Source organism: Polypterus senegalus, chromosome 4, assembly GCF_016835505.1.
Source record: "Polypterus senegalus isolate Bchr_013 chromosome 4, ASM1683550v1, whole genome shotgun sequence".
Classification (NCBI taxonomy): domain Eukaryota; kingdom Metazoa; phylum Chordata; class Cladistia; order Polypteriformes; family Polypteridae; genus Polypterus; species Polypterus senegalus.
The window spans coordinates 41,056,797-41,071,488 of record NC_053157.1 but is presented as its reverse complement, the minus strand read 5'-3'; the positions used below and the strand labels follow the sequence as shown (position 1 = coordinate 41,071,488).

The following is a 14,692-nucleotide window of genomic DNA, read 5'->3' as shown; positions in this document are numbered from 1 at the left end:
CAAAAACAAAATCCTACCACTAGGGCCTACTTGGGAAATAAACTAACTGATGATAAAGATTCTATTGACGTTATTTTATCCATTGAGGCATAACATGTAGTGCAAACGCTGACATAGTCATATATTAATGTTATGTCACTGGTGCAACAAATGAGGTCATGTGATCTGCAAAACAGCATATAAATAAAGAAAACCAAAATTTTAACAAAAATCAACATTTAAAATGCAAAGCAAAACAGGAAAATAACACCAGAAATAGATTTCTGACATTTTAAAACCCCATCCGTACCTTGTCAATTTAATGGCTAAATAGTTATAGGCATCCAAACCCTCAACTTTCCCCCTTCCAACAAATAAGATGTCATGATGAACACAGTCAAATGCAAATAAAGGACACTAAACAGATAGCCGTCAGAGATCATAATTTAACATGCAACTGAATTGAGTGGTGTGTCTTTTATGCCAGTTCTTTCAGGTTTGCTGCTGGAAAAAACATACACATACATGGATAGAACATATGAAGAGATTTGTCTTTGAATTGCAGTACAATGTCTGGTGTTGTAAGTCAATGTTTTTAATGTCTTTCTCCAACATAGCACTACACGATAACATGATAACCTTTACAATTGTTGAATGCTAGGATGGAGTTATGGAAACTATGTGTGAAAAAAATAATTTCAAATGACCAAGCCTGGATTTGATTCCAGAACTCTGGAGTAATGAGCCACCCCTTTTGAATCTCAGTAATGTCAGTAAATTTTAAAATTATGCATTTAGAATATATCAAGCATTGCTGGCGCTATGTTGTGTAAAATAGTACAAATGTAGATTTTCATGCCCGAGTCAAAATGAAAGTCATAAAACCCTCACAATTACATTCCAAATAAATATGTATTGTTTACTTGGCCACTCTCATTTCAATATTAATTCATGAGTTTAATACTTTTTTAGAATGAGCAGTGATTGTGTCTTATTTATTTCTCTGTCGTATACATGACATTGTCAGATCAGTATGAGTTGACATGCATTTGTGAATTTCTAAGATTTATGAATCTGATTATACTAATAATATTTTTCTTGTTACATACCCTGCTGGTAGTGATCAACTTTCAAAGTATAATTGCTGTCAGATCCAAGAAGGGTAAAAATTGTGATTTTCCTTTGGGCTAGTTCGCAGTTGTCTTCCAAAATAGCATCTCTTTGTTGAATATAATAAGGGTTCCCAGGACTGGGTGATGTAATGACCTGCAGAAACAGTCAAAACAGTTTTATTAAGAGCTATGATTTATAATAAAATATCTTTTCAATTAAGTTAGTTCAACATTCTAGTGTTCACCAACTATTAACATGTTAAAATCGATACCCATTGCTGCTGTCTGAGGCCTAGCACTTGTAGAGCCTTCTTTATCACACACTGCAACTCCCCAAGTCAACCCTTCCGTCCACCAAGCTTCCCTGACTTAATTAAACTTACACCATCTGCTTAAGGGTGAGCCCGATATCTGTGCTATGAACTTGTTAGGCCCTCAAAACAACCTACTTGTTGCTGGTTGCCTGTAATCCTGCATGACAGCTAAGATCATCTGAATCCAATCATTCTATCTGATTGGAGGCCTCTATAGCTGGCTGAATTCTGCAGCTTTGTCGGATGTTATTATACTCTTAACATTAAAAACTAAACTGAACACAGAACCTTTCTCCTTGACTTTTGAGTATTCAACCAGCTTAATCTCTATACTTGAGCTGCCATTAGCTACACATAGAGTCTTAATCAGAAGGCTTGAGCTCTCCCATTTAAGCCATCCATAAGATTAGCTAAAGAGCAATAGGTAACATAAGGCAAAGTTAAAAAGAATGTTGAATTCCTGTCTGTTTTTTGTGCCCACTTTTTCTATTACCATGAAAAGCAGGAATCAACCCCAGATGGGATGCTAGAACACTAAAGATACCTTCATTCATGCACTTATTTTAGAGTAGACACACATTGCCTATGAATACACATTCAAAGAATAAATAAATCCCCTACCAGAATACTCCACAAAGAAATGGTATTTGTTTTATATGTTACTTACAGCCTTGAGACAAGAAGACATTTTTAATCTTTTGAATCTTTTGTTTTCATGCAGAGTGGAGAGAGCAAATTTTCTAGTATAATAAAGGTTTATTGTGACCAATGCTGGACAACAGTAAATAGAATCACATCCATGAAAAAATCTCACATTACTCATGTTGTGTAATTCGCATTTCATGTCATCCAGTCATATGCTCACAACATCCCTAATAGATGTATTTAACAAAACATTGTTAAATAACTCATTTCCAGAAAATGCTCCTTTTAATGAAAATTGAAGTGTCTAGATGTACATCTGAATTGAAGACCCACCTCTCCACCTCATTCACTGGTTAAGTGACCAACCCAGCAACAATTTATTCATTGGCTCATTTTGAGCTTTATGTGATATCCACAAAAGGTGTGCACTGAGAAACATGTTAAACTAAAGATTTCAAATTAAAAAAAAGCATATAAAAACATTTATGAGAATGAGAATATGCCTCATACTCTGAGATGCTTTAATTAGCATGAGCTCTGTTTACCCATGCAGTTCAACAGACTGCAGCTATATAATCCCAAGGTACTCCAGTTGATTCGTTTGACTTCATCATTTCTCAGTGCTAGGATTGCCCATGTGCTCATTTCTTTTGTTGATAACCCTTTGGGATAAAATCTACTCTATATATATAATATATAAAATCCTAAGCCTAGAAGTGCAAAGATTTTGTGCAACGATTTTATGTGACATTTTTATGTCACTTTTTTGTCACGTTTTAAATCAGGCTTATTTTAAAACCTACATATATATATGTTAGGTATCATTCTTTTCAGAATGTATTGAACTTTAATGTGATGTTGTTAGATTTTCAGATTCATATTACGTTTTTAAATTATAAACTACAAAATATCAAGAACTCACATCCCACAAGACAAGACTTAACCAAGAGTGCCAAGAGATTAAACCATGCCCGGGATCGGAAATAAAAGACAAAGAGTAGGACAGTTGCTGTACAGGCTTTTAAATGTTCAAAGCGATGTGCAAGATGTAGATCATGCGGCACGGCAGCAGCAATCCAGCAGCTGATTGAGCAAAGAAGAGGTAAAAAAAACTGCATTTGTTTCCCATTGTATTACCATTTAAGAGGGGGTTTCGGAGGAGCGACCATAACTCCTTGGGGTGCGTTCAGCCCCCCTCTTCACAACGCGAGCGGCACACTGGCTGCAACTGGTAGTTGGGTGCCAAAGGCGCCAGGGTGGCTTTTCCCCCTAGTTCTTCAATAAGATTTGGACATAATAAGTCTTCTTTTATTGGGAACTTAACGTGAGGAAAACGTAAAAATTTATAAGAGTTGAGAGTGCAGGAACTGTGTCTGACAAAAGCATTCACACGAATGAGAGGTAAGAGGACCGTGGGCATGGTTGAAAAAGGTTGAGAAGAGGGCAGGACTTGAAAAAATCTCTTGGCAATAGTCTCGTCTAAAGATTTTCTTTTATAATCGAGAGATATAATGACGAGAAGTGTAACTACAATTGAAATGCTTGTTTGTTTATAGGCAATTTCCATTTGCATTCATGGGAGCATTTTCTGGAGGTGGTTTATTTAAGAATTTAAAAAAAATGCATAATAATAATAAATAATCATAATAATACATTTTATTTATATAGCACCTTTCCCATGCTCAGGATGCTTTTTTAAACAGCAGGGTATATGTAAAATTGGACACAATGTCAATTTGTCATTTTATTTATAGAGCACTTTTAAAACAACATCAGTAATGCTGTAGCCAAAGTGCTTTACATTAAAACATACAATGAAACATAAATAAAATAAATAGAAATAAAGTATAGTGAAATTAAATACAGCCAGTGGTGAGTTAAAGAAACAAAAGAAGATGACTGAGTATAGGGCAACCATCAGTATCAGTGAAGGTCACTGAAAGCTTGAAAATAGAAATGAGTCTAGTTTTAAGCAGTTCAATTGAAGCAAATAACATTATTTGTGACGTAACACAAATTATCCTGACTATCTGGACAGAGAAGTGAACTGAAAGAAGGGTCGGAATGTTAAGTTAAGTTAAAAGTCTTCCTCAACAGATGAGGTTTAAGTTGTTTTTGAAAAGAAGGAATGGAATCATCTTATATGATTAATTTAGAGAAGTCATTCCAAAGTTTGGGTGCTATACAGTTGAAAGCTCTGTCACCCATAGAGTGAAGGTTAGTGTAGGGCACAACAAGATTCCCAGAATCAGAGGACCTTCAGTGGTGAAATAGTAATAATAATAATAATACTTTACATTTATAAAGTGCTTTTCTCGCTACTGAAAGTGCTCTCCACACAGGGAGGACCCGGGAAGCCTACCCACAATCTCTTTAATGCAAAGCAGCAGTGCTAACACTGATATTAATCCAAAAAATATTGCAAAAAAGAAAAAATGTACTTAACTTACTTTTTCATTTTCAATTTAAACTCCTACATGGAAATAGTAGTAAGGATGCCATTGAAGAGGAATCTGCAATGAATGTCTTCCCTCTTAGGAGAGTAGGGAATGTTTGTCCCAGACATGAAAAGCACGAGGATCGCCGTTTGCCTGTCTGTTGAGAAGCATAATGTTTCCCAAGGCTATTGTGTTTGCTTTTAACTGGCAGGTACAAAAAGACTTAAAAGGTTTTGATTAGCAGAAAGAGAATTTATTTGTTTTAGAATAATGAAAAGGGATCATCAAAAACAGGCACTGGTCAAATACATATACAGTAAGTTGGGGGAAATGTTCATTAAAATGTAAATGTATTCCAAAAATGTAACTATTGATAAGTGATCCAGTGTTTGTTTGGCAGTTTGTGGGCCTACCTTTCATAACAATGGCATGATGATGGCATATGTTATGACACCATCAGCCCAAGTGCCTAGAAACAGACATTTTTGCAATTAACAGTATGGTGGCACTTATGAAGATAATCATACAATGGCAGTACCAAAATGTCATGAAAATAACACTCAAAGTTAATAACAAAAGTAACAATGATGACTCAAAAAAAAAATAAATAAAATGAGCCAGAACATTATTTATTGATATTGTAACAAAGGCATGCCAGCTATTTTTATAACCCAATGATAGCCTTGTTATGCTAGTGAACTAGCCAAAAGATTGGAAATAGTAGTTAGGAGAAGAGACGTAGTTAAAACCAAATAAAGGGGACCATGAACTGAGAAATCTACTGCACCGTTATTAAGTCCAAAATGCAAGATGAAAATCAAAGTCGAAAAAGACAGACAAGGATCAAAAAACTGAATGATTAAAAAATTATTTCGAAAAAAGCACTAGGCAAAAAATGTAATTTGGAATCCATCAGCTTAGATAGGGAAGTGACCTTTCTGAGTGACTTTTAACCTCAATGAGTAATTGGATGAGGTTTGAGACATCCAAAGATATGCCCCAAGAGATGCAAGGGCAGCACTTGGAACCAGAAAACAAAAAAGAACCAGACGCACTTTTACAATATGGCAGTGGCAAAAGTAAAAAGAAACAAGAAAACTAAATTAGGGCTCAATTACAAAATCTAACGGTAGATTCTTAATCTACAGTCCTCCAAACACCCAAAAAGAAGCCAATGGAAAAGTTTTTAATAAAAGGTCCAATATAACAAGTTCTTTGTTTCAAAAGTAGACCGGTCAGGTACAAGTTCCTTAATTAAATAATACTTCATAAATTGACTGTAAATTCGATGAATAGGACTTACAAACTTGTTCAGCTGAAAGGCCAGAACTCGTAAAAATCATTCAAATGTTTGAATATGCTAATTTAACAAGAACATCCAGGTGCTGACCAATACAGCTCTGCAGTTCAGGAGCTCGGCTGAAAAGCCATTTAAATTACATGTGTATATAACAGGACTTCTAAAGTGGAAACTCCAAGAATGTTTTGGCTGCAGGTCACAGCACTACACGACAGTGTCGCTACCCGAGAGGAAGTCCTGTTACTGTACATGACACGCCCACTGCAAGACACACCTCATGAATAAGATGACATTCTCATAACCCTAATATAAGCCATAGTGTAATGATGTTTTACAAGAATTAAGCATGCAGTACTCTTTCAAATGGGCATGTTAAAAATACATCACTGATGTATAATTCAGAGGCTGCTAAAAATCATTAGATGTGTGCAGTTTGATTGGTTTCTCCACGGAGCAGAGCTCTCAAGGTGTGCAGCTAGAACCCATTGAATCTAACACTCGTTTACCATCTCTCTGCTGGTCACAAGTAGCCAAGTGACAATCTTATGTGGAGAGCAGGGGGCGCTCCAACTCCCCAAACACCTGACACAAAGGCTTGGCCACAAGTATTAAATGAATAGGAGGATTTTATTTCAGCGAATTCTTTCTCTGAAGTGTTTCCCACAGCACAGTCATGGTACAAAGCAGCACCAATAAATTACAATACCACAACTCTTTGTTTCTTTCCTCTCTCTCTGTCACTGGCCACTTCCTCCTTCACTCCTCCTTGCAAGCTTCGTCCGCCTTCCTTCTGACTCTGACTCACCAGAACTGAGGCAGTCGGCTTCTTTTATAAGAACTCGGAAGTATTTCTGGTTTCCCAAACAACTGGCCTGGAATTGATGGGAATCCAACAGATTAGGGCTCTTCAGTTCCCACAGCACCCCCTGGTGGCACCCACAGAAACCAGCAGGGCTGAGCCAAAGAACTCCATGTCCCATGATGCCCATGATAACCGCTGCAACCCAGGAGGGCTGCCATGTAGTATTCTGGTGGAGGCAGTGCCCTAAAGATTCTGCCTTCCCCCATCCATCCACCTCATTGGCATATTGACTGGGTAAGGATGCCAGCCTTCCCTTACACCTACTTCTTCTTTGCAAATATAAGCAGCTGCAATGAACTTCAAAATATTCTTCTGCAATTCTTTAACTTAAAATTCTACAATTAAGTAGAAAACCCCTCCTTCCTCTATTTTTTCTGTTTAACCTTTAGTTAACCATGTTCTGCTCACATACTTCATATACGGTAATATCTAAGAATTATGCAGTTAAAATACCATAATATTTGGTTTTGTTGCTATTATAAACTAAACAATTTCTGTATATGTGAGGATGCAGAGCAGAATTTACAACAGATTCAGAAATGATTCAGACTCCTTCACTTTTTTCACATTTTGCTGTTTTTCAGCCTTTTGCTAAAAATCATTGATATTTATTTTTACCTAACATCAAGGAACACTCAATAACCCAGAATAACTAAATGAAAACACAATTTTAGAAATATTTGCAAAATTATTAAAAGTAAAAAACTGAAAAACTTAATTGACACAAGTAATTAGACCCTCTGCTATGACACTTGAAATCTTGAAACTTGAAATGCAACCCATTCTATTGATCATCGTTGAAATTTTTCTGCAACTTCCTTCAGGTCCATCTGTGGGCAGTTCAATTGACTGGACGTGATTAGGAAAGGTACACACCGGTCTATAGAAGACCCCAAAGTTTTTAATGTGAATCAGAGCAAACGCCTAACCCTGAGGTGGACGAAATTGCCTGCAGAGCTTAGAAACGGGATCACACAGGTGCTGCTACCGCTTTGCAGTAAGGAGATTGTGGGTTCGCTTCCTGGGTCCTCCCTGCATGGAGAGTGCTTTGAGTGTTGAGAAAAGCGCTATATAAATGTAAAGAATTATAATTATTGTGTTGAGATACAGATTTGGGGAAGGCTATGAATTTCTGCAGCATTGAAGGTTCCCAACAGCACAGTGACTTCCAAACTTCTTAAATGAATGAAGAGAAGAATGTCTGAAAATCCACAAATCCAGGTGTTCAGAGCTTGTTGCATCATACCTCAAAAGATACCAGGCTGCAATGACTGACGAAGGAACTTCAACTAAGTGCTGAGTAAAGGGTCTGAATACTTGTGTCAATGTGATATTTTAGTTTGTTGTATTTTAATACTTTTGCAAAACTTTGTAAAATCCTGTTTTTGCTTTGGTGTATTGAGTATTGTTTGATGTGGGTAAAAAATGAATTTAAATGATTTTAGCAGAAGTCTGCAACAAAGAAAAATGTGAAAAAAAGTAAATGGGTTTGAATACTTTCTGAATTCACTGTATATGTTGTCACACATGCACACCTAGGGCTTGTGCGCGGTAAAGCGATGTTGCTATGGTGCGAGAGATGGCACTGTAACTAACTTCCTTTTCTCCTCCATCCACAGCTCTGAAAGGGGGCAGCAGCGCTCCTGGAGGCCACTCGTTTTTAGGATGAGGACTGTATATTTGATGACAGTTTAGTTCAGGACCTGCATGCAAGACAAGCAGAGCTTCTGTACTCTTGTTGTATAATTCACGTCAATGGCTCTATTCTTTATTTTCTTAGTTTTCAACCTGGGTTTACTGTGGTGGTACCCCAATCCTTGATCTCTAGTCCTTCCAGTTTTTGTCATTTTCTATAAAGTAATTCAGCCCATTAATTATAAGGAACATACTGATAACTGATCATTGCTTATTCTATCACCTTAGCTGAGTTGCACCAATTAATCTACAATGCACATATTGGTTATGTAGGAAGAATTAAGAGTATTAAGAGAAAACCTATGTGGACATGCATGGCTAACCGCTGTTACAGCAAATTGCCTGCCTTTATTTTCAGAACACGGGGTGGCAAAGACCTGAATTAAAGTATGGAATACACACTGAATGAAGTGCTAGCCCACTGTTGGGCACACTCATACAAACACTCACCCACACACACTCGCCCTATTTGGTCCACATAGAAATACCAATTAACCAGTCATGTCTGGGATATATGAGGCAAAACAAAGCAAACAAAGGGCGGCATGGTGGTGCAATGGTAGCACTTCTGCTTTGCAGCCCGGGTCCTCCCTGCATGGAGTTTGCATGTTCTCCCTGTGTCTGCGTGGGTTTCCTCTGGGTGCTCCGGTTTCCTCCCACAGTCCAAAGACATGCAGGTTAGGTGCATTGGCGATTCTAAATTGTCCCTAGTGAATGCTTGGTGTATGGGTGTGCGTGCCCTGCGGTTGGCTGGCCCCCTGCCCCATAGACATAGAATTACTAGATGCCGCCTGACCAGCAGCATCATACGTCAGCATCGCCGCCATATTGCGAGTGGGACTGCTGTGGAGTGAAGTAATGGATAAAGATGCCTCACACATGTGCTGCTAGGGATTGTACAAACCGCTGTATGCTCTAAACCAGATCCCAGGGGATTACATTTCATAGATAAGGCTGAACAATTGTTTTGGATATATTTGGCCATTAGAAAATCCCATTTTATAATCTTAGCACTCAAGGTCACCTGACAATAAAATTAAAACAAGAGAATGATAAATCAAAAAGCAATAATTAGCAAACAAACAAAGATAACTGGCAGTAACAGTGCAAAATTCACAATTAGTATGCCAGTTTGAAAAGATAAATTTTGAGGGCAGTTTTAAAATGTGTTATTGAATCGGGCTGATGTATATGAGAGGGAAGAGAATTCCCAAGTTGAGGAGCACTATGAGAGACGCTTGAGCTCCCATAGCACAGAGTCTGATGTGTGGTACAGAAAGTAAAGCTGCAGACGAGGATCTGAGTGGGCGAGTGGAGTGTAAGTCTGCAGGAGATCAGCAAGGTTATGGGAACCTTTAAATGTTCAGAGTGGTATTTTGTATAGTATTCTGTAGTTAACAGGGAGCCAGTGAAGTTGAGAGAGAATAGTTGTAATATGTTCAGTGGATTTAGAACAGCAGGTTATTATCCTGACAGCAGAATTCTGAAGAAGTTGTAAACCATGGATAGGTTTTTGTGGGATGCCAGTTAGAATAGCATTATAGTAATCTATACGTGAGATGACTCGGGCATTAACCGATACTTCAGTACTGTGTTGCGTAAAAACAGGACGAAGTCTAGACATGTTTCGGAGATGGAAGAAGGCAGTCCGAGAAATGTTACTTATATGGGAGGAATTATTTAATAATAATAATAATTATTATTTAATAATTGCCATTATTAGTATATACAGTAAATGGATATAAATAATTGCATGTAAACGATACTGTTTTAAACGCTATTGTTTTTTCCTCAGAAAACCCGGTTTCCACGTCTACCTGTATTAATTTAAATGGCACTTTTGCCACTTGCAATAGGGTGGACACGCTGACGTATCATGTCGACTGGGCAACACAGTGAATGTGGCGTCTACCTATATATGTCTATGCCCTGCCCGGGATGTGTTCCTGCCTTGCACCCTGTGTTGGCAGGGTTTGGCTCCAGCAGACCCCGTGACCCTGTGTTAGGATATAACGGGTTGGAGAATGGATGGATGGATGGATAATGACTGACTGACTGACAAAGCAAACAGTGCCTGGACTGAGAATCTTTTACAGTTCTATGGTTGTTGTAAGCACAAACCACTGCCCCACCATGACACTCACAGTATTCTCGTACATTTTAAATTAAAACCTTTATTCATCATCAATGTGGGGTCAACTGCGCGTGTTATCAGTGAGCCGTGGAGACGAAGAAGGAAGTGGGCTGGGATTATCCTGTACTAAAAAGAATTCAATGACTGTGTGTGTTTTAAAACCTCTGCTTTTCATAGATTTATTTATTGTAACTTTTTATTCACCACAAACACATTCATTTTATTGGATTTTTTTATTATAGATATAGAAGCACTACACTTTGAACACTGTTAGGACTTGGTTTTTATTAAAAGAACATTTGCACTTGTTTACCATCCCCTTACTTAGTGTGTCCTCATTTGCCCGACTTATCTTGGTTACAGTACTGACAGTGTCTGGTTTAAGAGGCTCCCAGAAAGGAAGGGGAGCTGGAGCCGACCTGCACCGTCACACCTTCCATTAACCCACTTGCTGACACTATCAAAGCAGGGTCATAATCACTGCAGAACCAACACTGGTACAGTCAATCAGACCAGTCCAAATGAGAGATGCCATTCAGCCTAATGCACACACACACACACACACACACACAAGACTTCAGGGAATTTGAATAATCAGAGAAAACCTGCAGAAACACAACCTAAATGTGCAAAGTCCACATCGACTGTGATCTGACTGGAAGCTGAACCCAAATCTCTAGTCTCTGATCTTACAGCATAGACCACTACATCCCCCCGTTTAATTATTATTCATCTTAATAAAAGGACAAGTGTCTGTGTATCTATGTGAGTTTGTCCAGTTGCTATATCTCTGTTATATGTCATTTGGTATGGGATTTGTAAAAGCAGCACTGGGATGTTGAAATGACAAGTGGAAAACAAATTATTACGACATGCATTTCAAAATACATTGCAATAGATGTTTGCACTGTAAACATTTACACTGAGGTCTACATTTATTACTTAAATGGGTAGCACAGCTAGTTATTTATAAAACTACAGAACAATATAAATTCATATGTTAAGCATTTGTCAGAAATGTCCCAGAATGGAGAACTCAAAGCATTTACTGAAATGTCCCATGCTGTACTGATATGGTTGCGAGACATGGACGCTATCCAGTGACCTGAGATGGAGATTGGGCTCCTTTGGTACGGTGTAATTCTTTGGAGAATCCTTGGGTACAGCTAGTTTGACTTTGTATCGAATGAGCAGTTGCTCATGGAGTCCTGAATGAGGCACATTACCTGCACTGTAAGGGATCGTCGGTTACGGCAGTACAGCCAATGTGGCGCGATTCCGAGGGTGATTCGGCTTGTAAGATCCTCATTGTCGGGGACCCGAGTGGCTGGGCCAGGCCAAGGGGTCGCCCACGTAACACCTGGCTGTGGCAGATAGAGGGTCATTTCTGGAGGGTGGGACTAGACCACATGTCTGCCTGGGGGGGTTGCCAACCGAGATCCCGCGCTGTTTCGTCATGTGGTGGGCTGTACCAGTGCATGCTCCCCAACTTGACTTGATAAAATTTAACTGAACCTGCTGTTTTATCATTCTATTCATTAATAACACTATACAGTTCAATGTACTTTCTAATTAAAAATTCTGAAGTTCTTTTATTATTATAATATATTTGATGCTATTGGGCAGGAGTTAAAAATATAAAATCTGGTGAGGAGCAGAAAAATTAATCCCAATGAAGACTTTATTTAGAGACTAAATGGTATTACGGGCTTGAATGCATGTGCAATAAAATGTCCTTTTCAACTTGCTCACCGATAGATTGTTTCCTATTAAGATAAAAAATTACTTCCTGCCATCATTCCATTTTTAGAATTAGTGATGCATGCCATGGTGGCTTACTGGGTAATTTGGTTGCCTCACAGCTCCAAAGAGTCTGAACCTTGGCCTGCTATTAGTTTTGGTACAGTTGGCACCTTCTCTTCACACGTGTTTTTCTGTATGTACGCTGAGTTTGTTCACAGGTCCCAAAGATATGTCTGTTTGGTTAAATGGTCCCCTGTAAGTGATGGTGAGTGAAGTAGTGACTGTGCCCTGTCATGAACTGGCATCCTGTCAAAGCACGAATCCTATCTTGCATTTAGTGACAGGCTGGGAGTTTGCTCTGGCTCCTGTCAGGGTAGGGCATTCAGTAATCTGTCATCTCTAAGTAGCTTTAGATAAAGTGTTGCAGTTCAGTACTAAGGCATCTATAAAAACAATACTGAGATGAATTAAACACTATGTTGTTATGGGCAAAAATGTAGTACAGTGTATACTGACCAAGTAATTTGCATTACTAAGCATTCACTTTGGCTGTCACCTGACACTTTTAATGATAAATCTGACTTACCAAAATCCTCCGTTTACTGCAGCAGGGTTCAAGAAAGTCCAGCATGCCTTGGATTTCACTTGTTCGTTGGGACTTTTTACCTTTTTTTCCTTTTTTCTTGCCTTTTCCTTTGTTTTGTTTTTCTGACTCCAATTTTCTGCTTTGATCCGTCTCTGCCAGTTCTGCACTTTTTTCCATACTAGATTTAGCTTTTGACATTTTATGGTCTCCCTTTGGCTCATGTTTTTTTGGCTTTTTGTCCTTCAGGGCGTTTGGTGCTTTGGTCACAGTCGTCAGGATGGTGGGAATTGCTTGGATAGCAGGTCTTGGCTGCTTCTGCTTTTTGTGGCTTCTTTCTGGGGTTCCATTTGCCTGTGATGAGCTGCTATTCTCTGGTTGTTGAACAGTCCTCATGTGGTGAAGTTCAACTTCAGTTTCATTAGTTGAATTGAGCAGCAGCATTCCCAAGTTAATTCTCCAGTTTGACGATTCAGCTGACATGTTCCTTTCTCTGATGGAGATCTTATTTTGTTGGCTTTCAGGGATGTTTACAAGGGTATTAATAGGCAGTGCAGACTGAGCTCGAGAGTTGTTTGTTTGAAGGTTAACAAAAGGCTTCCCTCTTACCTGTGGCAGTTTACCTACTGGGCTTGCCATAGTTGGGCGTCGCTTAATAACAAACCTGGATTTCCCTCTTAAAATATCTTGAATTTTAGTCTTAAGTGCCTCTTTATTCTTCTGTTTCCTTTGGACTTTGTAACCAGATGATCTTTCTTCATCTGTTGGTGTCCCACCAACTTTAACTTTTCTCTTTGAGAGACGCTGGCCTTTATGAGAGGCAGCATTGGATGTCTTACATTTTACCACCGATCCTCTTCTTGTTAGTTTTTCCACTTTTCTTAGAGGTAATTGATCAATGATTTCTAGCACTGCTTCAATTCTCACAGGGTAAGGGAATCGTTCACCAACTTGCACATTTTTCTTTAAAATTAACATGCCAAAATTTCCTTCCTCGAAGGACAAATAATGCATCAGTTTAGTTACTGTATCCTGATCAATTATTTCTTCCTTCACATCTCCTTTGCTGCTTACGTTCCTAAGTTTACCTTCCATCATTGCATTGTGAATCAGAGTAACAAGAAGTGTGTCTCTTTCTGCAAGTTTGCAGTTAAACTCCTCATTCTGCATATCTTCAATATGTTTTTCCATCATTTTAAAATATTGATCAGTATAAGAAGGAGCTGTGATAACCCAGAGACGATATTTTCCAGCACACTTTGACAAGAAATCAAAATCTTTTATAATGAAAGGCACCGTTCCATTTAAAGATTTGCCAGGCTGTATCTGACTATCCATGGAATGTTTTTTATTCCCTGCTTTCAAAGGTGCCCGTAATGTGTCCATTGAAATCCTCTGTCTGCTGTACGATTTTTCTGATGAAGTATAGACGATATTGCAAATGGCAAGCAGAAGCAGGAAAAGACATTCCAGTAAACTATGCATCCTAAATTGTTTCAAATGTGATAAAGGCTAAAAAACTAGGAAACAAAGACTCCCAGGCAGATCTGTCTAATAGAGAAGCCAGCTAACATTCACAGTAGTTCCTCCTATGGTCACAGCTTGAAACGTAAGATCTGGATCCTATTAAATTGTGCTTTTGTTTCAGGAAACTCCTGGATCCTTCTAGCTTCAAAGTGGATGTACTCATTTTAGAATCAATATAACTCCGCAATGCTTGCAACATGTGGACATTCTTTAGGGCTCTGCTGTAGTGTCAGCTCTTAGCCAGAAAAAAAAGAATGAAATACAAGAAACACTGAAAGTGAAATATGAAACTTGTGTGTCCCTAGCCCTCCCAAGAATGTTGCAACATACAATTTCAGACAAAAATGAAGTTAAATTAGT

General features: G+C 38.4%; 1 protein-coding gene across 1 annotated transcript in view; it reads right to left on the bottom strand.

Moving 5' to 3' along the window:
- The window catches only part of ccdc80l2 (coiled-coil domain containing 80 like 2), a 41,355-nt gene extending 26,756 nt beyond the window's left edge, over positions 1 to 14,599 (bottom strand). Inside the window, exons 1-2 of the mRNA XM_039750507.1 lie at positions 12,809 to 14,599; positions 1,089 to 1,245 (exon numbers count right to left, since the gene is read on the bottom strand). Coding sequence (XP_039606441.1) covers positions 1,089 to 1,245; positions 12,809 to 14,290 — 1,639 coding nt within the window. The 5' untranslated portion in view covers positions 14,291 to 14,599. The remainder of the gene's footprint in view (positions 1 to 1,088; positions 1,246 to 12,808) is intronic.
- Positions 14,600 to 14,692: the final 93 nt, after the last annotated feature.